A 27,295-nucleotide genomic window follows, 5' to 3' on the forward strand; every position below is an offset into this window, starting at 1 on the left:
AACATTTTAGTTTTTGATTAGTGTCACGGATATTGAATAAATCTGAACCAAATTGACACGATTGTTCAATTTTATTACATATTAATATGCCTTTTATTGTAATTTTTCAAAAGTTTAGCTTTAAATGACAAATATTTGTTGAATTTCATATACATCACAAAATATTCTTTGGTTCGATTAGCATATTAATAAAAATATGGTTATTAAGTAATATCTTGGCCAATTTAGATTGTGACTACTGAAGGTCTTCTAAATCTTTATACAATCCAACTGAAGGCGTGTCATTATGTATTATTCAACATATGATAAAAATTCAGTAAGATATATAATAAGCATTGATAGTTATCTGGTTTAACTTTAATTACAAGAATAACTAAAATGTGTACTCTTTCTTAACATAAGTAATAAAAAGTCTTCACTGCGTAACTATAACAAAATCTCATATGAAATGTGATATAAATAAACAGTAAACATTTAAGATTCAGTTACCATTGATGTCTGGGTTTTCTCTTACTTTGGTAAATACATTTAAATTTGTTCTCCTAAAACGTCTTTACCTTGAAAGAGTACACACCAATGTTAATACCTGTATTAAAAAATGTTAAAAAAAAGAATATATTTCTTATCTTTGAATTTTATAATTCAATCGTGACAGCGTGCTGTAACATGTGCTTTAGATTTAATCAAGTCACAGGTAGGTTTATTATATAAACATATATAAAGAAAATTAATGTATTAATGCTAAGAAAGACCAGAGAACATTTCTTAAATCTATACCAGGATCTAATTTGAGCATGTTTCGTAGCTCGTTTGTCACCTTAAGCGTTTTGATAAAAATAAATTATCCTATATTTAGAAAGAAAAAACCAACCAATAATACAAATTTTTAATGTGTGTCTATAGTCTATCTTAATACTCAATACATGTTTGGCATACGCATTTTAGCACTTTTACTAATGAAACAGATTAAAGGGTCAATTAACTTATATGAGTTAAACATGGGCCGGTAATTAATTTTTTTTTGGTGGCCAAAGTGCCATAAGTTTGGTATGTTGTTAAAAAAAAGGCATGGAAAGAAAATCTGAGAAATTCAAAACGCTTTCGAACAATTGAATATATACACGGACAGACGGTACGTAATTGGAACAGAAATAAACTGTGGTAGATAATCTACCGCATATCTGTAGAAATAAATGTTCTTTCTTCGATCGAATTAACCTCAAACAGAATCAAAAAGAAAGGAAACATAAAAATTATTTTGACGATACAGTGAAATTGCATTTTCAGTACTCACTCCTCTGCAAATCAAAAATGGCATCATGAATTTTAGTTTACTTTAAAATGAACCTTCACAATCTACCAGACCGGCTCCATTTTTTCTTCAAATGGTTGTTGTTTAAGAGAAAAAGTTCAAAATCTTTATTTTAACTGACGACGAGCGACCCATAAATTATATCGAAAAGAGACAGACCAGATGAACTCATCATGCAGTTGTTATCCAAAAGTCTTATTTGAGCAATTATAAATATCAGATTAATTACTTTTTTCAACTTACTATTATTATGTTTGATTTTGTAAAATGTTGATTAAGCACTTGTAGGAGGTAAGGGGTTAGTAGTTAAACTCATTTAAAGGTAATCAGTAAAGTAGAACTCGTCATGTATTTCTGTCAAAGACAATTATTACCTGTTTTACTGCTGGTCGTGACAGTTCTGTTCCCAAATTAGAAAAGTATCAGTCAAAAGCGGGCAATTTTTGAAAACAAAGTCTTCACTTAATCCCTCGCAGTAAAGATGAAAGAAAAAGTCATATGAAAAATACAGCAAAAGAATTTTTTTTTATTAAAAATCAAAGAAAAAGCAAAAACTGAAATTATAAGAATATAAGATTTAAAATTCAGCACATGCATTATGATATAAAGTGTGAATTGTTTCAGAGGTATGAGATTGTTTCCTGATTTTGAAGTAATTAGTACTGTTTTGTTTATGTTTTTTTTTTAAAAATACAATTGAAACAAATTATGTCAAATGAAACAGCAAATGGACCCGAAAAAAATTTAGAAGAGAGGGGGGAACCGTTTCATTCATGCAGAAAACAAATGTAATTTACCATCTTCACATTGTGATTTTATCAACATTTAATACCAAGTTTTTGTGGATTTCGTCGTTGGTTTGTTCCACGATATTATATGTTTCTTGAATGGCAATATCTAGTAACACATTTTAAATTTTAGATTCATTGCCAACAAATAAACGTATTTTTAAAACAGTAACAATACTTAGTCTTTGAAAATTGATTTGCAAGAATATTGAATACTAGTAAAACGAAGTTGCCTTAGGTTCTTTGATATATTGAAAGTATATTAAATTTTGCTTAAAAAGAAGGGCTTAAAATGAAGAAAGCTTTTCGGTTACAATACAACCATTGTTTCATCTGCATAATGCACACGATTTCTGTTAATAAACATTCATTTAATTATGGCAAAACGTGAATGGTTTCGTCAAAACTCCAATTTACGTAATCATGATTTCAAGAAAGCACATGCTACTTTTACTGCTGAATATGTCAAAGAATAAATGCACCAATTTAGACAGAAGAAAACAAACACAATTTGTGGAATGTTATATAATAATTTGAGGAAAAGTTCATATGCAATGTTAATCAAAACCCCAAAAGTAATAATTCATTCTTAGCGACTCCTATTCATCATGTCATTATGGAAATCGTGACTCGATGCTGATCGGAAATGAGGCCCTATGAATTGTAAATAGATAATAGAGACCCTTATTTAAATCTGAACAGGTTTTTTTATATAAAATTCTTACGCAAGTCCAAAGGTGTAACATTGTGTGGCGTAGGAATATTTTTGACAGTTCGTGAAAAGGTGTTATATTAATATCGTACATACTGTTCAACAGATCAGAATTTGTTTCTCACTTCATTAGGAAAGAACCATGGTAAGTCTTGACATAAAAATAACATTTTTCTTTTCATATACTTAAACTTTGATATATTTATGATTTCTTTTAAAATTTACTTTTGTATATATGAAAACTGTAAAAAAAATTCGACTCTGAATAGAAAATAAATATTTGAAAAAATTTTCAATGAAGAATTATAAAGACGATTTCAACAATTCATTTTTTTCATTATTGATTTTATCATCGGAATAAAAATAACATATTTTACTTCATTGTTTGTAGGAATCGACAACATTTTTCTCCGTATTGGTATCATGCTTGGGAATAGTTTTGTCCCAGAACCCCGCAGCCGGCCCCCAACACCCACCCCTGTGTCTGATGGAATGCATGTCGGAATGGATTTCATGTGAATACGAATGTAGAATAGAATTCCCCGTGGCTACAAATCCCATCGACTTCCAAGGCTGTGCCATGCCATGTGAGGAGGAGAGAATGATGTGCATGATTGGATCACCTGATCCTGCTTGTAATAACAACACTCTAAACAACGTAGCCCACCTGCCTTTCCAGGTGGACCTGACCCCTACGACTACTGCTGCTCCCACTACCACACCTGCCCCAACACCTGCGCCAACGCCCGCACCAACACCCGCGCCAACTCCTGCGCCTGTTGCTGCTGTAGCAGCTTCTGTGCCAAAGGCACCAGTTGCTGCTGTGGCAGCTTCTGTGCCAAATGCTCCAGTTGCTGCTGTAGCAGCTTCTGCGCCAAAGGCGCCAGTTGTTGGTCCAGTAGTTGGACCATATCCAAAGGTTATTAAGTCCCCCCAAATCAAGCAAGTGGCCAGTAATCCACAACCAGTTGTCATTCAAGGTCCCAGCCAGAGAGGGCCAAGCCCACAAGTTCAGAACAAGAGAGCTCAGAACATCTTTTCAGGATCTCCAAATCAGATTTCTTATCCAAGGCGGTCAAGCAACAAAAATCAAAACCGTGTGCAGGGACCACCAATGCCCGCTGTCAGCGCGCCGTCTTCAAGTGGAAATGCTGCAATGCCAGCCACGGTGCAACAGGCTAAACTTAATGAACCACCAAAACAACGGTTTGGACACAGATTTTTGAAAGTCCATAAACTTACTTATAATTTAAACAACCAAGGAGGAAAATAGATAAAAAAGGATACAGCAAAAAAAAAAAATACAACAGTGATAATACAGTACTGATACAGTAACTCTTTTGTCGCTTTGATGGCAACCATCAAGGACTACTTTTATATCACCTGTGGCTTTTTTGCTGGTGATAGAAAAGAAACAACACAATTTGAACTTTAATGCATCATCAATGTGCATTTATTCTTTTTGTCTGTGGTATTGGAAGATATCGCTTTTTTTTTTAACTCTGAGGTTGTAGTCGAGCAGATAATGCCATGGCTGTCACGCATGAGCATGACTTTAACAATCAAGTCACTAATTTATTACTTGCACGTTTTGAATTGAATATATACTCATGTTTCTTTGATTTATGTTTTTTTTCTTCTGTTCTGTTACTGTCATTTATTAATGAAATGTTAATAATATGGACGTAAAACACTCTAAATTCGTGTCTTTTTTGTTTGACAAATGCCACTGATGGGTTGAACTGATCAAGCATTCATTACCAAACTTCTATATGAATTATATTTCTTTAAAATAGATTACTACCGGTGTGTTTTCTCAATCATCACATACTTGCACTATTCAAAACAAACTAATCTTTTAATTAAGTTTCAAAGAGTAGGATTAGTTATAATGAAGACATGTGTTAATTTTATTTAAAACTTATGATTTGGAAATAAATCAGCGACAACATGTCTATAATTATGGTTAAAAAAATCAAAATGAAATTAAGAAGGCTTAGTTATCGAATTTATCGAAAAATATGTTGACCACCTACCAGATATAAGCATAAAAGTTGGATGAATAGTGAGTTGCTCCTTTTAAACAATTTAAAACTATACTGGAAATATCCTAATGTTAAGTTTAATCTCACTAGTTTAGATCTACATTTACAATATAATAATTTTAAATATGACCCAAAAATTGACGAAAATTTTTTTTGTATGATATAAAATTATAGAAAATATTCAAATGAATAAGTTTCAAGGATAAAATATAATTCCTGACCGCCTGTCCCCTTAAAATGATGTCTTAAAATGCACATATTGAGGAAACGTATGTTTGTACGAAATACCGGTATGTAGCCTTCAAAAATTCTTAGTCAGTAACTGAACTCACTGTCTTTGATCATATAATGTTACTTAGTATATTCAGTTATTTTCCTATGTATATACTAGCTGTACATACATCATGAACCCACAGACTAATTACTCCTTTGAAGTGATTTCTTCGTTGTTAAACAAAGAATTAAAAAATATGATCTGCATTTGTTCACTTCGAACATATTTACACAAATTATAATACTCCAATTGCATAAAACAGATATCTTTCTCTGCAAAAAAATCTGTGTTTAGCTTTATTGCTACTCTTTATTTTCATAGAAGATAAGCACATTATTTTATTTAAAATAACAATCACGTGCATGATAATTCAGGTCATATTAATTTAAAGTAATTAACATAAAAAAAAAATACCGGAGAAAAAAAACTTCGGAGTGAATTATGGACGTTTCATTTCATTGGATTACTCAGTTGACAAGAACTTCTAGACTGTTTTTTTTTTGTGAGACTATTTTTGAACATATCTTTAATTTGAAATGTCATTCGGCATGGTTTAAGGACTTGTATAAGCATAAAAATGATGTTATCAATTTAGTCACGAATACACTTTAAGTGTTCATTACGATGTGTCGCGAAATGGTAGACAACAGACAGAAATATTTATTCAATTGTATAATAAAACTTCATTCCCAGCTAAGAGAACTTAGTCTAAAAATTACTTTTGAATTTAAAATTCTGAAATGGTCATTGAAAGATCTGATATTATAATTACTGTACATGTATTTTGATATGGAAAAAATCAAGTAGTCTCTCTCTCTCTCTCTCTCTCTCTCTCTCTCTCTCTCTCTCTCTCTCTCTCTCTCTCTCTCTCTCTCTCTCTCCAGATATCTAAAAAAAAAAGGAAAATGCTGAAATATATTATATTTAGAATATTTTGAATATAACGTTACATCTCCTGACTTTTCTAAAGGAAGAAAATAAAGAACCCATTTTTGCATAATATATATTGGTGCAGTGCCGGAATCAGAGTCGAAGGATCTGCGTACACATTTACAACGTTCGAGCTGTAGATTGAAGAGGACAGTGTTTGTCATTGTTTTGATGCCGAGATTGATAATGTACGAGCATACTTGCACACGCCAATGAATTAAAGCGTACACAGGACTCAGACGCTTGGTCAACAACAGACGTTTTCAGAAGACCCTCTGTCGCAAGTCTGTCGATTCGGTTGATAGAAATATTTTAAGATGAAACGATAAGTAAGTTCTGCAGACAGAGGATGATCATACGTACTGATGCTGCTGTGATCGGACAATTTAAAATCTTTATGCTGAAAGAGTTATCTTTCCTATTAAAACGACATTGTACCTTAAGGAGAGACGAGACGTTCCTCAATTTTGCATAATTTTCCTTGATATTTTATTCCTTATTTATTAACATTTAAACCTGTTAATTCCCAAAAATTCAGGGTATATTACCAGGCTCGTTTCGGAGCTAGAATAGTTTGAATTTTCCTTAAAATAGCATGCAAAATGCATTTGAATGCCTATAAGTAAAGTCATAGTATACATTTTCAATTGAACACTTTATATCTAAATAAAAAATAAATCATATTACATAAAGATATCATTATGAAATTACGAAGTGGAAATCTTCACATTGTGGAGATAGAAAAAAATATAAAAAAAGGAAGATAGGTCGCGTCAGACCTTAAGCTTGAAAATTTCAGAAGGATCCGTAACAATGTTTCGTAATCACCCGATACTTTTACGCTACCCTTTAAAAATCAAACCTAATCCATTCAAAAAGGTTTTAATATGATTTTACTCCATATATTGCATGTGGGAGCATGTTTTCTAGCCTAGCTGCATGTATTTAAATACCAGTAAATATTTAAATATCCCTTGTATGTCCAAAACAAGACATTTAAATACGTTATTTTCATTCACTGTGCCATGGAACAAGTTTATCCTTAAAAGAATTGAACCCTGCCAAGTTTACGTTCGCATTAGATTTTGACAGTATGAGAAAGCAAACTTGAACCGAGAGAGTCGATGATTTCGGGACTCTCAGCGTAGCGTTCTATTGATTATCAGGGCTGTTTTGGTTGATCGTCGGATCCCGTGTTATGAAGGAAAATATGATCTTCAGGTAGATATTACAGCTTCTGTTCATTTTGGGGCTTCGTACGGTATACATAAGTAATAGGAACATCGATTTTGGCCGAGAATTGTTTGAAATGTTTACCTGCCTCGCAACATGGATACTTGTGGAAAAATTATCTTTATCAAGGAGTTTTCGGGAGTTTAAATAACTTTACACGATAAAAGTTCATACACTGTACACTGAGTTGAATATTGATTCGAAGAAGAAGAGAAGAATCGGGCTCCACGTGGAAAGCAAGGAATTTGATATTTATTACGGCAGTTTCGGCATTAATTATGAATGAAGATTAGGATATATGAAACAAGAAAGTTGTGAAGTAGAGAAGATATTGGGACATGGTGCACGGGGGAAATGTCGCTGGATGTGCGAGATTTCGATGCAGAGTTTGTGAACTCGCGTCTTTTTGTGGCAATCAAAGAGAAAAACCACCGGCACGTGTTGGCCTACATAAAGAAAGGTGATAATGTCAACAACAGGTGCAAGAAGTCAGGAATGACTTATCTGCACGTTGTGATAAAATGTGCGAACCCAATTTCCGAAACAAAATACGTGCCAATTATTTACTTGTTTTCCAATGCGGATATTGAGTTAAACGTGGCGGACAACTCAGGAACGAGTCCGCTCCAACTAGCAATCAAACATAATCTGTTAGAGATCATGGAAGCTTTAATCAAATGTGGTACCGAATATATTGTTGATCCGGAGGACACGCTTTTTTCCGGGTTACGAGGTCCGTGTGTTTATGAATTAATCAACAAGTATAAATTCTTCAGTCCCGGTTATTGGAACGCCGTGAAAGAGGACAAGGCGTTCCGGGTCAATGTACTGGTCAAATCGTGGTGCCGAATAAACGTTTCCCAAAACGGAATTACTTTGATCGAGTGTGCCAAAAAATCTTTCGCCTGCGATAAAATTGTCAAACAGCTGACCAATAACGAGGCTTCCATTGAATTCGCCCATGCTACGATGGCAGGCGACAAGTTCCGAATGAAATACCTTCTGGATCATTACAAAATCGACATGGACATAACGGATTGTTCACACAGGGACAGCTATTTTGAGCCCTATAGCCCCCTATCTTTGTACGGCGCGGCCCTTAAGTATGGACATAAGGATATTCTAGAACTACTACGGACAGATAACAACTCTCAAGCAAACACAGTTCAATCAACTGTGTGCTCGGTTTCGTAACGATATGTGTTTATTATTAATGTTTTTTAAAATAAATCAACAAAATATTTTTCCTGAGTGTCGAAACACATCGATTTGGTGTCTGTCTGCTAGGAAGCACTTGAGAGAAGGGTGTATCAATTTTATACGGTAGTCTTTTGTTGACACGAATTATATCCATTGACGATAAAATATTACCTGCCCTCAATGATCAGTTTTGACATTTAAAAGGAAAACTATATCTCGCATTAAAGTACAATCTCGGTACAAAATGAACAGTATTGCATTGATTTTAACTGCCTTAGCAGGTATATCAATCAACAGATAAACGTTGTTTGGGCGTTATGTGTAAAATTAATAAATTGCTAGCTTTTCTTGAGGCGCGATTATAGGCCAGAGTATTACCTATAAACAGAAACTTTATTAAAAATTTGGTGTTTGATATTAGAACTCGACAGTCTGCTTAAAATTATACTAAAAGTAAAAAAAAATCCAAATTTCATCTAGAAGTTTATGTTTTGAAGGTTTAATCGTAAATTTACGATTGTTGTGGTTGATGTATAACCGCCTCAACGTAAATTAACTACATATTCAGCAGTTAATCTGATTAATAAGCAGTTAATATGTCCTTGACAATTTTGTACCTTTAGAGGAAAAAACCGCACATGGGAAAGTGCACTTAATTAAATGTACCCTGCTCGATTTATGTTAAGCCATGCAAGAGTGCATTCATTGAATTATGAATTACATTGCACTAAAATCAAAATTAACGATATGCTATTACAACAAATGTTGCCAACTCTTAAGATTAAATCGTGTTTACAAAGCCACATATTAAATAAAATATCTTATGATCTTTGTAAACAGTTGAATGCTTTGCTTTCTGGAATATACCTGAAGTGAAGCGAAAATATTTAATTTTAAAAGTTTGAAGTTTATAATGATGCGGCTTTCTAATTAATTTCCTCTCTGTGTCCTCCATTGTAACCGCAACATTTGAAATGCTAAAGAAGACAGTACCTTTTTTTTTTGCTGTAATGAGGGACATAAATCTTTTATTAGGTCTGAAAAAAAGCTATTGTGTGACAATGTAATGATAAACTTTTAACATCTATTATGCCATTAGAATAAGTTTTATTGTCGTATATAAACAGGCTCCGACATTGGTTCTTTGCCTACACTTATGTAAGGAGAAGAAAAACGGTTCTTTAAAATATAAGACTTTGATTGGTGTTTTAAAATTTGCATTTTTAACACGACAGTTAGTTATGTTATGCAGTCATGCGCGGTTTCAGAAAATTTTTCCGGGAGAGGGGGGAGGGTTTGGACCCCACACCCCCTCTAGATCCGGGCATGCGGTGATACATGTAGATGTATGCCCCCTCCTCTTTTATGTAAATTTGTATTGAAAATAGACCAGAAGTGTTTGAAACTAATTATTGCACATTTGGTGATTGAAATACTTGTATTTTTTAAAATAATTTTAATTAACATTTTATCATGATTCAAAATATAGTTACTTCGGGGAAAGGAAAAACTAATGTAATATCCCAGTTACATTCGCAATTCAACAATTGAGATTTGCAGTTTTGAGGATGCAGAATTACTTCTAGTTTAAAATTCAAAAAGAGTTTATGTCTTTTATGCCATGAACCATTTTTGTTGCAATTATTTAGGTTCTATTTTAAAGAATTTCCCGTCTACCTTCGTTCTTTAAGGTCAGACGACACGTTCCTCGAGAATCTTTTTTGTATCTCCTCGTAATAAAGAGTTCCAATAAAAAACATTAATTTTATGATTACTTTAAAAGTGATCAAAATTTACTTGGAATTGGTATATGTCTAGATGGTCGAGTGGTTAGAACCGTGGCCGCTCACTGCCAGAATCGTATAGGTTCTAGAGGTCGTGAGTTCAAAGCCCCGGCCCGGCGGAGATATAGTTCTAATATAATAAATTTCGCTATGCTGTAGATGTATTTATTTTTATATCAGCAAATCAAGTGTATTTTCAAGAAGATTATGTCGAAAATTGCATACTCTAGTATTTTGTAGAAATGCCTGGTAAGGTACCCTAATTTTTTGCAAGAAAGCTTGTCAAAGTAGTAGTAAACCATTAACAAATTCCTGGAAAAAGTTATCTAAAATTGAGGAACGTGTCGTCTGACCTTAAACAACCAATTGAACAATTTGACCTTGACCTTAGACCTTTATCTTAACCACGAATACTCCGCTGAGTTGAATGTCTTTATTAATCTTCATGGGATGACAGCAATTGCTTATAAACAATAAAACAATATAATCATTCTCTCGTTAATTATGAAATTAATATGGTGTACGCTGGAATTATGTTATAGGCATTTTATTGTTATGTACAGATATACGTATTGTACAACAAAAAATCTCTATAATTTATGTGATTGTTTAAGATTAACTGCGAGGAAAGACTGCCCCCAAATAGTTCATGAAAGACTTATGTACATGTACAATGTATTCCACAGAGTTTGAAAAAGAAAACCAAGTTACTACGGCCATTTGTTTGACCTAGCAACGCTGAGCAGAGCGTTCTTGAAATTGCAACAAGAGTTGTATGTTGGCTCTTTTATTTTTCATTTTAATGTAACTTGCTATCAAGTCAATAACTCATTTAAAGCTAACTTATTTGCTTGTTTCTTTTGTTGTATTGGTAACTCTCACTCAAACTTTGAGTTATATCTTCGAAGTGATATGGGATTTCGGGAGAAATAATTCATAGATACATGTGCTTGAAACTTTGGTACTGAATATGATTTGTCATATTGCGTGCAATGCTATTAAAAGATGTACATGAAAAGTCTGGCTATTCAGAATATCAAAATATTTTCTCTTAATCTTCCGTACAAGCTTTTTTTACATTCCAGCAAACACATAGCAATGTTACATCACCTCAGCAATAAGTTGTGCTAGAGGATAATTAAGCAAAAAAAAAAGAAAAAAAGACAGACCAGCATACTGGATTCATGATATGCACACACGCCATTTTTTTCAGACAGTCACATTTCAAATTCGCTTATAATATTTTAAATAACTCCTTTTAGCATTTTTTACCATGGGGGCAATGTGACAAAGATTAATATCTATTGCAAAGACGTCCAGAAATACGATTCATAAGTCTGTTTTAAAGCATCAAGGTTGACAGATTGGTCAGATGCATATATATATATATGTAGACACTTGAGACAGCTATATTCTATTTAAATTTTAAGTTAATAAGTACTCAGCAAGTCAAGTAAAGAAACATAGACACGTAATATATTAAAATTACTTAAAATGTTTGAAATTTATAGGTTTTCATTTTTTTTTTGTTCTTGAATATTTCTTGCATTGTTCTAGACATCAACATTCTTGCACCATTGCTCTGTTGTAAACAACTTTTTTGGTCGTCCAACATAAAAAAGTTGGCTGCAAATTTGAATTTATATAAGCATAGTTAATTTTTTATTTTCATCACTGTATAGAATTAAAAACTAAACGAGCGGAAGCCCCCCCCCCCCCCCCCCCTCCGTTTCCCTCGTGACATCATGAAGATTACGCTTAACCGATTATAAATAAAAGTTAAGGACATTTACCGATAATAAGAGATAAAAGCAAACAAAACTTCAGAATTTATTAATGTATACAATTTACTCATCATCAAGTGTCATTATCATTGAATTAACATCGATTTCAGGGACATTGTCTTCTTCGTTTTTATATGAATAATTCAGCTTCATCGAACCTTTTTACGGCACAGTGATGTTGACCCCCCTTTTTTCATTATAGTTTTAAATTATTGATTAATATGTAATGGTTTTCTACATTTTATTAAAACAATAATAAATCGTTACTTTAGAAAAAAAAAACAACGTTCTTTTAAATGACACAAGTGCATTGCCTTCCTTTAGAAATGAACAATTAAAGAATGGTGTTACATTTCAATTATTAACTCATGTTACGATAGAAACGACAAAACATACATTAATGAATACAAAAATTAATACAAAACTATTTTAAAGACAATACGTGTTAATGTATGATATCGGATACGTGGGAAATTGAAAATTAAAGTCCAAACAAGTCTATAAAAATAATAATGGGGTCTTTACTTGCCTGAATTTGTGATTGTAACATATTATTGTATAGATTCAGTTTTAAAATTCTGATATCTTCGATTATTTGGATGAACATGATCCAAAAGACGTCCGAATTTCGTTTCAATGCCAAATTATATCCCGTTTATAAAATCGAAATTGATGGACACTGTAATTTGTAACTCACTTTTATTCAACACACTGTAAGTTGTAGAATCTTCTCAATGACAGTTACTCGCGTCAAATTATGACAACGGGTCGCCTTTCTTCAATAAAGAGGTCAAACAACATTGACGCTCAATTTATATATACATGCTCATATTTAGCGCTATGCAACAGAGCTTGCTTCCTCGCACTTGCTCATATTCATTATTTATATATATTTACATTTTCCAGCGTCTTTGCCTGTGATAGCACTACGTATCGATTTTGTACTATATAACCCATAACTTCAAAGACGCCAAATTGAGGCGCCAGCGGGGTTTGCTTATTTGTATTTAAATATTTAATCGTACGATGGCTTAAACTTATATAAATGTAAGTAATAAGGAATAATTCTTTGAATATTATGAGGTGATAATTTCGGTCGGGCGTGATCAAATCTATCATTAAAAAAATGCTTTATTGGATTTGATCACGCCCCGACCGAAATTATCACCTCATAATACTCTGAGAATGATTCCTTATTCCTTATACACATTCTCATATTTAGCGCTATGCAACAGCGCTTGCTTCCTCGGCTTTGAGGGTACCGTAGGCACAATGTAGGTTCAAGTTAAATAGAAAGGAGCCCCAAGAAAATGACAATGAAACGTTTTGTTAGGATGCCTGGAACACTCAACTCTATTGCGTCTGCAAGAATCTGCGAGAATCTGCGAAAACACTGTAATAGTCAGATAAGCAGTTAAAACTCGATATTTTAACATTTGAATTTTCTGTGCAACCACGCAGGAAGGATCGAATGACATGTCTTTTTCATTATTGATATGTAATTTATGTTTGTATATCAGGTCAAATAAATGACATTATACGAATCTCGAATACAATCAATAAAACGACATGTACAGTTAGTAAATTGTTCTGATGACAAATAATTGACAATTTTAGGTTAAATATCATGCATTTATAAAAAAAATATCACATTAATACATCATTCTCATATTTTATAAAAAGATTAATTCTACCATTGATTCTATAGACCCCGACCTTTCCATAAGTTCTTTTTGCGTCTTTTGATAATCCATATCTCAAACTAGTTTTTACGCTCAATAATATTTGATATTAAGTGATACTAGTAATTAATGAACAAAAATAATACGGGTAACCGTAAAATCGAGATAAGGATTCCCTATATTTGTCAATAGATTCTTGGTTCGTTGATCATAAATGTCTACGTTTACGTGAACAGATACGTTAAGATAAACGAAATGACTGTGTTAAATGCAATTTGTGAAAGTAGACATTATATTAAATGATATCATGTTTAATCAATCAGTGATCTGTTAATTTCTTAGTCTAAAATGATATTAACATTAAACGGGAGGGGGGGGGGGGGTAATCATCATACTAACCATAATGACCCTTGGCAATCCAAGTACAGTTTATCAGAAATAATAAAAGACGAATTCTTACATTTGAAATATCGTCTTGAATTTCCCTTGGGAATCCGTTTAAATTGTAATTTTGGTAAAATGGATCAACACTCAAGAGACAAATAAAAGACATCAGATAGTTACATTTCTCAAACCTCTTCTATCCATTATCACTATTCCAATTATGGTTCTCAAACCGTATATATTGACGGAGAAAAGTTATGGTTATCGATTTATTGGAGAAAAAATTGATACCTTTCAAATTTTAGATAATGAATCATTTTCTATATTCGTGTATTGCCAAATATTTCTAGTGTACGTAAGATTACTTTGATTTTTCTCTGTGTATCTTCACCGTCTTAATTTCTCTACTCTCGTTCTCTCTCCATGGTCTGTCTGCTCCGTGCATTATTTTTTTTACTATGTAATGCTCGCTGATAAGGATATTTGAATAAATTAACATGTTTACAATGTCAGAACTTCATAATTGTCCTTATACATGTATTGCTATCGTATACATTCATTTTATGTAATTCTCTATACAAATATAGTATATATTTATATCAAAGATTTCGTATCATACAATATGTCCTTTAGCTTGGAATTGGCAAATTACGAGTTTTCTTTAATAAACAAAAATATATTTATTTTTCATTAATAATTATTTCTTTTTTACGCAAAAATATATATATCAACTTGAAAATTACACAACAGTTTTAATCGTACTAAGTTGTTTTTTTTTATGGTCCATCCTTCCATTTAAATTAAATCATGCTAGTTTCTTTAATGGAATTCCTTTAATGCAATTAAATTACACCCCCCCCCCCCACCATACACACACGGACGCACGCGTAGAATACTAGAGTTGTTTCTCTTGGAACATGATTTTACTTATCATTGTGGTATATGGGCAATACACACTGTATAGATATGGCCTGGGTTGACTATGGTCGAATGTTAAAATATCACATGATCAAACCATGCAACTCACACGTGCAGTGGCCTCATTTTCTTCCTGATCGTCGGTCATTTGTTTCTGGGTTAGGTTTTTTTTTTGTCTTATCAAACTCTTTTAAAAATTCATTTTTCTATCAACGATGTAAATAATTATAGGAAGCAAACCCAATTTGCATGTAGGACTATACATACTACAATTGTAATGTACATGTACATCCAAATGAAAGGCAGGTTTGATATGAACATATTTTATTGTATAATATAAATTATATAATATAATATACAGTGGGTTTGAACACAAATGACAACTAACTATTTTTTATAGGATAAAAATCAGGTGACATTCGCGAGGGTTATTTCCCTTGACTTGTAAAAATGATCAAAAAAGAAAAAAGAAAAAAAAGAGCAGTTTTAATATTGATGATTTTTCCTCGTCTAATCGATCTTACCATTAGCAAGAGTTTAAATAGTGATTGACTTATCAAATTCTACTGACACCATTAATTGTATGGGTTAGTAGACATGGTAGATTAGAATCTGCATACGCAAGGGTTATTGTCCGACATATCTGACGTTTTCCTGGCTTTTTTTTTAATGATTTTGATAATTTACTTGTCAAGAAAACACAATTACATGTATTTTCACAATTTTCCTTGCAAGTACAATATCAAAAATTGTTAAAAAGGCCAGGAAAACGTATGTATTCTTTTTATTTAAATTTATCATTTCAAATAGTGTAAATAAATTAAATTTTCGCAAAGAGATATTAAGGTTGGAGCCTGGCTTATACATTTTTTATTTTCTTTGATCAAGTATGACAAATAAAAAGCTATAGTTAAATATTTACATTTTCCAGTGTCTTTGCCTGTGATAACACTACGCATCGATTTTGTACTATAAAACCCATATATAATACAAATGACGCCAAATTGAGGCGCCAGCAGGGTTTGTTTATTTACATTTTTATATTTAATCGTACGATGGCTTAAAATTATATAAATATAAGTAATAAGGAATCATTCTTTGAATATTATGAGGTGATAATTTCGGTCGGGGCGTGATCAAATCAATCATAAAGCCCTTCGGGCTTTATTGGATTTGATCACGTCCCGACCGAAATTATCACCTCATAATACTCAAAGAATGATTCCTTATTCCTTATATATATGTAACGTTTTCTTTATAATCGTAAACGTATTGACAATTACATGCATGTACGTTGGTAAACCGGGAAAACTTACAGCAAATCTGACATTTTTGACACTGAAATTAACATAATATCCTGTTGATAATTGACATTGCCACCTGCACCATGATATCACACAGAAGGGCGTGGTCTAGTCGGTCAAATGAAAAATGTAGCTTATAACTATTTCTAGTTGAAGCAATATGAGCTGGGTTTTTAAGAATTTTATTTTGCTGGAAAAACCTGCAAGTATGCTAAGTCTGCATGTGACTTAACTTTTTTGATAAATAAGATTTGAAAGAATCATTGATTTTTGTCAGAAGAAAGATTTCTGTCTTGAGGAATATATAGTAGTTCAATTTTTGTACAGGACGACAATAATTCAATTTTGCTTCAATTAAGGCTTCTTAACGGCTTTTCCAACAAAACTAAGACTAACAGAGATTAAAAATTCATGATAATTTTAAAGTCATTTTAGTAGAAAATAACATTTTCAGTAAAAAATGCATGAAAATTGTTTTAAATTAAACAATTAAGCCAATCTAATTCAATCAATAAATTAAATTCTACCCTTTCTAGGCAAGTATCGCTCTATTACCTAGATAGATTTTTAAAGTGACACACAGTATCTGTTTTAAAACGATATGAGAAAGTATTTTCCTTTAAAAAAAAAATTGCCGCCACATCATTCAAAACATTTAACCTAAAGGGTTAAAAATGTTTTTTCGTAGGAATGGGAAACCATGGGATTACATGTAACTGTTACGATAGTGTATAATAATAAATACATGGTGGTAATATGGTAAATCATTACAAGTTCGTAGCGCTATTATTAATTAAATATAATTTCTAATTGACTTTCTCGGATCAAATCGCAACTTCTTGGGCCGCTCCAACAGCAAGAAAAACAACTTTGTCGGAATTGAATCCTTATAAAGTTTTCCGGTCAAGCGCCACCTATGATAGTGAACTACATAATGATACCCTAACCAAATGGGTCTTACTACCTTGATGTTTACTTCTAATGAATGAAATCAATATACACCATAGAAACGCGTTACTGAAGTAGGGCTGTATAAAATTATATACATACATATTTTAAAGAGTAACACGTGTATTATGGCAAAAAAACAAAACAAAAAAACAACAACACCCCGCTCTGACGGCGCGTTACAAACACTACAAGACTGCGGCTAGAAAACAAGCATATGATACATATATTCAGATATGTAAAAATTGATGAAAGGGTAAAATGATTTTTCCTAAATGTTCATTCCTACAACAGCAGAAAATTAACAGACTATTTTGATTTTTAAAATCTTCATTTTATTACATTTAAATTCATGATAAAACATAAACAAGGAATAATCAATTTTCTCGTATTCAATTACCAGAAGGACGAACATATATAACTTCTGTTTGCTTATATGTAAAAAGAAGCATTAATGGTTTTTGTTTTTTGCTTCGACATTGACACGGTTTTATGACGGGGTGTGGAACCAACACGTGAAAAAGTGCTATAAACGTTTTTTGACATTTCTGCGTCCCTGGCATGCAAATTTTTTCGAGGTCTATATATGCAGTACACAGCCATTAAAAAGAGCCCCAATCTCCTGTGTTGTTAAAAAAATCAAAAGAATTTTAAATTTTCATAGAAAATGCATCGAATTTCATTTTAATGTCTACGGTCAATGTATTAGCTACAAAAACTAGTATTGAAGAAACTAAAATATGAAAATGTGAATCGTAAGAGAATTGTACTTTACTTCCTTTTTTACATAGAAATAGAAAGCTTAATGAACCCACGTTATGTTAATTATACCGTCTACACTGCGGTCAATTAAAGGTCGCTTAATTACTCTTTACATAAAAATGAGATCAGCTAAGACAAATTGTTTACACGAGGAAACCAAATTGCTAAGATAAGCAGCTTAAAAATTTCAGCACAACAGTTTCAAAAATTTATTGCCGAAATATTAAAACGAGGCCACGAATCAAAGAACAAAGCGACCCTGGTCGTCTGTAATGTCCCGCCCTCTACTTTCACAGCTAGGCCTCAGTGACCCTCGTTTCAAAATTACTAGTTTCTGATTTCCGTATTTCTAAAAAAATTCAATTGTTACTTTATGACTCTTAACTCCCCACAATCTCTTCCCACACACTAGTGTACTCTCAACTCTTTATCTTCCCGCACTCTTATTCCCCAAACTCTCCCCACAAACTCACTCACTTCCCATATTCTATCACTCCCCATATACCTACTCCCAACTATTTATTTCCCCACACACTACTAGTAACTTTCCATATCTTTTATTCCAACACACACTTCCCATACTCTCTCTTCCCACTCTCTTTACATACTTCTACCACTCTCCCTACTCACACTCTCTCCACACACACTCACTCTCTCCCCACACAGCCACTCCTTAAACTCACAGGCCACACTCACATCCTTAATTTCCTCACACACATACACTCTCACCCCCGACATTCTTATTCTCTCATACCCCTTACACTCTCTTTTTCCCCACATCACACTACTGTAGATTCCTAATTTTACATGAGTACTTAATTTCGCGATTCTATCGTTATGCATCAAATCGCGAGAATATAAAATTGCGGACACCAATTTTTTTTTCTATCATATTTTTTAATAGTTTACATCTCTCCGAAAATTTAAAGCGTGATTTTAAAATCTGCGAGATGTGCTTCTCGCGATTTTACGCGGACATTAATTAATCGCGTTTAATAAGGAAAGTATCTCCCCAAACACTTACTCCAACAACTAATCCTCACTCCCCATACATTCGTTTCCCCCACACATTCATGCTGAATCCCAACACACTCACTCCACCCATACTCGTGCTCACTCCACACACACTCACTACCAATACATTCACACTCTCCCCACACACTCACTCTCATGACACATCCACAATCTCTCTTTTTCTCCACACACACTTTCTCTCCTAACATGCTTACCCTTATTTTCTGCCATCCTGCTCACTCTCCAAAATGCTCATTCTTTCCCACTCATTGCTCTCTCGCTTCCAACTCTAACTATCACTCCTCACACTCTCTCTCTCTCTCCCCACATTCACACTCTATCATCACACTTTCTCTCCAAGCACACCCTCCCTTCGCACCATCTCTCTCTCCCAACACAATCAACACTATCACCATCTATCCCAACAAATTTAACCTCTCTTTCTCTCTCCCCACACTCTCATCCGCTCTCCCAACAATCTCATCCCTCCCTACACTCTATCACTCCCCAAACACTCTCCCCATGCTCATCTTCTCTCTCTCTCCTCCACACACTCTCACCCCCTCTCCCCAACACACTCTCGCCAACCCCCCCCCTCTTTCTCTCTCTCCAAATTTTCTCACCCTCTCTCCCCACCTCACCTCACACTCGCCTCTCTCTCTCTCTTTCTCTCTCTCTCTCTCTCTCTGTCTCTCTCTCTCTTTCTCCCAACAATAGCCCTCTCTTTCTTGCCCTACACTGGCACCCTCTCTCTTTCTCGCCCCAAAGTCACCCTATCTTTTTTTTGCCCCTCTCTCTCTCGCCCAACAATCACCCCTTTTTCTCTCTCCCCGCACTCGCCCCCTCTCTCTCGCCCCATTCACCCCCTCCCCTCTCTCTCTCGCCTTACACTTACCCCTCTCTCTCTCCCACACTCACCCCCTCTCTCGCCCCACACTCACCCCCTCTCTCTCTCTCGCCTCACACTCACCCCCTCTCTCTCACTCTCTCGCCCAACATTCACCCCTCTCTCTCGCCCCACACTCACTTCCTCTATCTCTCGTCCCACACTGACCCCCCTTTTCGCCCCACACTCACCCCTCTCTCTCTCTCTCCCCACACTCACCCCTCTCTCTTTCTCTCTCTCACGCCCCACATTCACCCCCTCTCTCTCTCGCCCCACACTCACCTCCTCTATCTCTCGTCCCACACTCAGCCCCTCTCTCTCTCTCTCGCCCCACACTCACTCACCTCTCTCTCTCTCTCACCCACACTCACCCCCTCATTCTCTTTCTCTCTCTCTCGCCCAACACTCACCTCCCTGTCTCGCCCCACACATACCCATTCTCTCTCTCTTCCCACACTCGACCCCTCTCTCTCTCTTTCGCCCCACACTCACCTCCCTCTCTCTCTCTCTCTCTCTCGCCCCACACTCACCTCCCTCTCTCTCTCTCTTTCGCACCACATTCTCTCTCTCTCGCCTTACACTTACCCCTCTCTCTCTCCCACACTCACCCCTCTCTCGCCCCACACTCACCCCCCCTCTCTCTCTCTCTTGCCCCAAACTCACCCCCCTCTCTCTCTCGCCTCACACTCACCCCTCTCTCTCTTTCTCACCCCACACTCACCCCCCTCTCTCTCACTCTCTCGCCCAACATTCACCCCTCTCTCTCGTCCCACACTCAGCCCCTCTCTCTCTCTCTCTCGCCCCACACTCACTCACCTCTCTCTCTCTCTCTCACCCACACTCACCCCCTCATTCTCTTTCTCTCTCTCTCGCCCAACACTCACCTCCCTGTCTCGCCCCACACATACCCCCTCTCTCTCTCTTCCCACACTCGACCCCTCTCTCTCTCTTTCGCCCCACACTCACCTCCCTCTCTCTCTCTCTCTCTCTCGCCCCACACTCACCTCCCTCTCTCTCTCTCTTTCGCACCACATTCTCTCTCTCTCGCCTTACACTTACCCCTCTCTCTCTCCCACACTCACCCCTCTCTCGCCCCACACTCACCCCCCCTCTCTCTCTTGCCCCAAACTCACCCCCCTCTCTTTCTCGCCTCACACTCACCCTCTCTCTCTTTCTCACCCCACACTCACCTCCTCTATCTCTCGTCCCATACTCACCTCCTCTATCTCTCGTCCCATACTCACCCCTCTCTCGTTCTCGCCCCACACTCACCTCGCTCTCTCTCTCGCCCCACACTCACCTCTCTCTCTCTCTTTCTCACCCACACTCACCCCTTCATTCTCTCTCTGTCTCGCCCAACACTCACCCCCTTGTCTCGCCCCACACATACCCTCTCTCTCCCTCTCTCTTCCCACACTCACCCCCACTCTCTCTTCCCACACTCACCCCCTCTCTCTCGCCCCACACTCACCCCCTCTCTCTCTCTCTCGCCCCACACACACTCACCCCCTCTCTCTTCACTCACCCCTCATTCTCTCTCTCGCCCCACACTCACCCCCTCTCTCTCTCTCTCTCTCTCCCCACACTCACCCCTCTCTCTTTCTCTCTCTCTCGCCCCACATTCACCCCCTCTCTCTCTCGCCCCACACTCACCTCCTCTATCTCTCGTCCCACACTCACCTCCCTCCCTCTCTCTCTCTCGCCCCACACTCACCTCCCTCTCTCTCTCTCTTTCGCACCACATTCTCTCTCTCTCGCCTTACACTTACCCCTCTCTCTCTCCCACACTCACCCCTCTCTCGCCCCACACTCACCCCCTCTCTCTCTCTCTCTCTTGCCCCAAACTCACCCCCTCTCTCTCTCGCCTCACACTCACCCCTCTCTCTCTTTCTCACCCCACACTCACCCCCTCTCTCTCACTCTCTCGCCCAACATTCACCCCCCTCTCTCGCCCCACACTCACTTCCTCTATCTCTCGTCCCACACTGACCCCCCTTTTCGCCCCACACTCACCCCTTCATTCTCTCTCTCTCTCTCCCCACACTCACCCCTCTCTCTCTCGCCCCACATTCACCCCCTCTCTCTCTTGCCCCACACTCACCTCCTCTATCTCTCGTCCCACACTCACCCCCTCTCTCTCTCTCTCTCGCCCCACACTCACTCACCTCTCTCTCTCTCTCTCACCCACACTCACCCCCTCATTCTCTTTCTCTCTCTCTCGCCCAACACTCACCTCCCTGTCTCGCCCCACACATACCCTCTCTCTCTCTCTTCCCACACTCGACCCCTCTCTCTCTCTTTCGCCCCACACTCACCTCCCTCTCTCTCTCTCTCTCTCTCGCCCCACACTCACCTCCCTTTCTCTCTCTCTTTCGCACCACATTCTCTCTCTCTCGCCCAACATTCACCCCCCTCTCTCGCCCCACACTCACTTCCTCTATCTCTCGTCCCACACTGACCCCCCTTTTCGCCCCACACTCACCCCTTCATTCTCTCTCTCTCTCCCCACACTCACCCCTCTCTCTCTCGCCCCACATTCACCCCCTCTCTCTCTTGCCCCACACTCACCTCCTCTATCTCTCGTCCCACACTCACCCCCTCTCTCTCTCTCTCTCGCCCCACACTCACTCACCTCTCTCTCTCTCTCTCACCCACACTCACCCCCTCATTCTCTTTCTCTCTCTCTCGCCCAACACTCACCTCCCTGTCTCGCCCCACACATACCCTCTCTCTCTCTCTTCCCACACTCGACCCCTCTCTCTCTCTCTTTCGCCCCACACTCACCTCCCTCTCTCTCTCTCTCTCTCTCGCCCCACACTCACCTCCCTTTCTCTCTCTCTTTCGCACCACATTCTCTCTCTCTCGCCTTACACTTACCCCTCTCTCTCTCCCACACTCACCCCTCTCTCGCCCCACACTCACCCCCCCTCTCTCTCTCTCTTGCCCGAAACTCACCCCCCCTCTCTCTCTCGCCTCACACTCACCCCTCTCTCTCTTTCTCACCCCACACTCACCTCCTCTATCTCTCGTCCCATACTCACCTCCTCTATCTCTCCTCCCATACTCACCCCTCTCTCGTTCTCGCCCCACACTCACCTCGCTTTCTCTCGCCCCACACTAACCTCTCTCTCTCTTTCTCACCCACACTCACCCCTTCATTCTCTCTCTGTCTCGCCCAACACTCACCCCCTTGTCTCGCCCCACACATACCCTCTCTCTCCCTCTCTCTTCCCACACTCACCCCCACTCTCTCTTCCCACACTCACCCCCTCTCTCTCGCCCCACACTCACCCCCTCTCTCTCTCTCTCGCCCCACACACACTCACCCCCTCTCTCTTCACTCACCCCTCATTCTCTCTCTCGCCCCACACTCACCCCCTCTCTCTCGCCCCACACTCACCCCGTCTCTCTCGCCCAACAATCACCTCCCTTTCTCTCTCTCTCGCCTCACACTCACCTCCTCTCTTTCTCTCGCCACACTCACCTCCTTCTCTCGCCTCACACTCACCCCCTCTCTTTCTCTCGCCACACTCACCTCCCTCTCTCACCACACACTCACCGCCTCTCTCTTCACCCACCCCCTCATTCTCTCTCTCGCCCCACACTCACCCCACTTTCTCTCGCCTTACACTCAACCCCCCCACCCTTTTCTCGCCTCACACCCATCCCCCTTTCTCTCCCCCACACTCACTTACTATCTCTCCCCACACTCATCCCCTCTCTCTTTTTCCCCACACTCACCCCCTTTCCCCCTTCTCTCTCACTACATTCTCTCTATCTCTATTTCTCCCCACTCTCTCTCCTCTCTCTTTCTCTCCACACACTCTCCTTACACATCTTCACAAACTTTTTTCCCTGCCTTTCTCACTAATCATACTTACTCTTCAGTCACACATGACAAACTTACAATTTGAAGGTAGCGATAATTGCAACAAAAAAAACTTACACGGATTATGTATATTTTTGCAATATTGCTACCTCTATACATACAAGAAACACCAAACAAAATATTTCATTGGTTAGATATACTAAAATACGCATAATAAAGCATTGTGATTTGATTATATAACATGCAAACTAAAATAATCACGAGTGAATACGAGTTATAAATAACTTTTTGCTGAATAATTTCAAAACATAGGATACAATTAATAAAATAGCAAACATCCAGAGCTGGATTTTCGTCGTTATCGGAATAATGTGATGTGGATATGGCACTTCTTGTAGTATCGTAACTGTTGATATCGTGACTTCCCTTGATATTTCGGTAACACATGCTGATGTCCGATTTTCTGTTGTTCTGACGGCACATGAAGTTTTGGTAGCACATATTGTTGGTTTCCAAACCTGTTGTTGTTGCGTGGTAGCACATATTATTGGTTTCCGAACCTGCTGTTGTGTAGTTACGCATATCGTTGGTTTCTGAAGTTGTTGTTGTTGCGTGGTAGCACATATTGTTGGTTTCCGAACCTGTAGTTGTTGCATGGTAGAACATATTGTTGGTTTCCAAACCTGTTGTTGTTGCGTGTTAGCACATATTGTTGGTTTCCAAACCTGTTGTTGTTGCGTGGTAGCACATATTGTTGGTTTCCAAACCTGTTGTTGTTGCGTGTTAGCACATATTGTTGGTTTCCGAATCTGTTGTTGTTGTGTGGTAGCACATATTGTTGGTTTTCGAACCTGTTGTTGTTGTGTGGTAGCACATATTGTTGGTTTCCGAACCTGTTGTTGTTTCGTGTTAGCACATATAGTTGGTTTCCAAACCTGTGGTTGTTGCGTGTTAGCATATATTGTTGGTTTCCAAACCTGTTGTTGTTGCGTGTTAGCACATATTGTTGGTTTCCGAATCTGTTGTTGTTGCGTGTTAGCACATATTGTTGGTTTCCAAACCTGTTGTTGTTGCGTGGTAGCATATATTGTTGGTTTCCAAATCTGTTGTTGTTGTTTGGTAGCACATATTGTTAGTTTCAGAAAACTGTTGTTGTTGCGTGGTTGTACATATTGTTGGTTTCTGAACCTGTTGTTGTTGCGTGGTAGCACATATTGTTGGTTTTCAATCTGTTGTTGTTGTTTGGTAGCATATATTGTTAGTTTCAGAAAACTGTTGTTGTTGCGTGGTTGTACATATCGTTGGTTTCTGAACCTGTTGTTGATGCGTGGTAGCACATATTGTTGGTTTCCAAACCTGTTGTTGTTGCGTGGTAGCATATGTTGTTGGTGTCCGAACCTGTTGTTGTTGCATGGTAGCACATATTGTTTGTTTCCGAACTTGTTGTTGTATGGTTGCACATATTGTTAGTTCCAGAACCTGTTGTTGTTGCGTGGTAGCATATATTGTTGGTTTCCAAACCTGTTGTTGCTGCGTGGTAGCATATGTTGTTGGTGTCCGAACCTGTTGTTGTTGCATGGTAGCACATATTGTTGGTTTCCGAACTTGTTGTTGTATGGTTGCACATATTGTTAGTTCCAGAACCCGTTGTTGTTGCGTGGTAGCACATATTGTTGGTTTCTGTACCTGTTGTTGATGCGTGGTGCACATATTGTTGGTTTCTGAACCTGCTGTCGTTGTGGCACCACAAGCTGTTATGGTATCCAATGTTGTTTCAGCACTTGCTCTTGTTGAGTTGTTGTTACAGCACCAGTTGTTGATGAGTTGCTCTGGTAGCACTTAAGGTTGTTGTGGAATTATACATCGCTATAATTGCAGCACAAGCTGTTGTGGGTGTTGTTTATATCTAAATATGTAATCACCTGAAAATAAAATGAACCTGTAACGTAATTCTACTTACTGTAAAATGTAAATATTAAACACAACTACAGTATATATATATTTACCAATCTAATACTTTACATAACAGTGTAAGAACCACAACCTCATATCAAAATAGGTTTTAGAATGATTATAATAGCTGAAGTTATTAATATTAAGACCTATTCTAAAAAATATATATATTTCATAAGATAGCATGCACAAATCCAGAATTTTTTAATAAAGAGGGGGTGAGGGGTTCTAAGTGATAATCATATTTCCCGGGGGTAGGGGTGGATTGTATTGTATTTATTAATATTACTTCGTGAATTTAATAGATTTGAATCCCATTCATGACTGCACTGATCGTTATAAGGATTATGAATATTATATGTACATAATATATTCATGTTAGTAATGACATGAACCTAATATCGGCAGCAGGCAGGTAATTGATTACATAATATTTGCATTTTCCGTGTATTTGTCTGTGATAATACTACGAATCGATTTTGACAATGTATTTACAGTCAAATAAATTTTAATGATCACAAGCAGCTTTTGCAAAATTAAATACTAGTATGTCAGTTTTCTAATATTCAATCGTATATGTATATTTATATAAATTTTTAGCAACTGTAAGTAATGTAATTAGGAGCCTGGTCAAATCTATCATAAAAGTCCTTTGGGGTTTGTTGGATTGACTACGCCAGGACCAAAATAACTTCCTCATAATACTAAAAGAATGATTCCTTATTCCTTAATCCATTCGTAAGATGAAAAGAGGGAGACACAATACACGTGACAGCAGTCAGGGAGGTTAACAAAAAAAAAAAACCCCTCTAAAAACTGTTATCGTCATGGCTCGCTTAAACTAAATAGAACGATCCGAAATTCCAATTTGAATTGTTATATAATAGTTAATCTATGAACAAGAAAGTAGCAACCTCCTCAGCAGCCTGTAATGATACAGTATACATTTTATAATTGTATTAATAACGGACTACATAATATTTTACTTTTTAGAATATTAATCTCGTGTAATTACCCTAAAACTATGAATTAGATGCATTAACAAAGGTGTACCAATCTCTGGAGGTTGGGGGGGGGGGGGTCTGGATTTGATAATTATTAAAGTTTTTAACAATTTGATTTGTTTTTTAAAATAATTAAAACTGGAATTATTATCGTGTATCCAAAATAAATTAATTAGAGTTCGTACAGTACTGGCAGACACGTCTGAAACAATTTGAGAAATAATATATGCATTGTATACATTCAACACATTTAGCCTTTTCTTAATTTAGATATGAAGTTTCATAAAACTTATGTTAAACAATATTTTTAACTTGACGTGATCTGTCTTTTCCATAATAATTGCTCATGGAATAATTCATTGTATGCTGCAGCTCTAATATAAATGACGGAAAAGAAGTGCAATTAGGAGTCGGCTTTTCTTTAAACCTGTAGTTTAAGATAAAGTAAAATTCTCTAAATCTAAAATAGGCCTTTTATGTTACACGAGCTGTCACTGAAATTGAAGTTTATAATGAACCTGAATTGATTCCTTTTATTTTTAGGAACAT

The 27,295-nt window shown here is 37.1% G+C and overlaps 2 protein-coding genes across 2 annotated transcripts; both read left to right on the plus strand.

The window, feature by feature from the left end:
• Nucleotides 1-2,830: 2,830 nt before the first annotated feature.
• LOC105343188 (uncharacterized) lies at nt 2,831-4,434 on the plus strand. The gene is made up of 2 exons (XM_011450436.4): nt 2,831-2,957; nt 3,204-4,434. The coding sequence occupies exons 1-2, from the start codon at nt 2,955-2,957 to the stop codon at nt 4,083-4,085; spliced, it is 885 nt and encodes a 294-aa protein (XP_011448738.3). The 5' UTR covers nt 2,831-2,954; the 3' UTR covers nt 4,086-4,434.
• Nucleotides 4,435-7,071: 2,637 nt separating this feature from the next.
• On the plus strand, nt 7,072-8,540 carry LOC136271345 (uncharacterized). Its single transcript, XM_066071204.1, has one exon. It carries the CDS (start codon nt 7,649-7,651, stop codon nt 8,486-8,488), a length of 840 nt encoding a protein of 279 aa, XP_065927276.1. The 5' UTR covers nt 7,072-7,648; the 3' UTR covers nt 8,489-8,540.
• The last annotated feature ends 18,755 nt before the right edge of the window (nt 8,541-27,295 follow it).

This window comes from Magallana gigas, chromosome 9, assembly GCF_963853765.1.
Source record: "Magallana gigas chromosome 9, xbMagGiga1.1, whole genome shotgun sequence".
Classification (NCBI taxonomy): domain Eukaryota; kingdom Metazoa; phylum Mollusca; class Bivalvia; order Ostreida; family Ostreidae; genus Magallana; species Magallana gigas.

Coding starts and splice junctions, on each gene's coding strand:
- LOC136271345 (XM_066071204.1), top strand. CDS start 7,649: ATGTCGCTGGATGTGCGAGATTTCGATGCAGAGTTTGTGAACTCGCGT.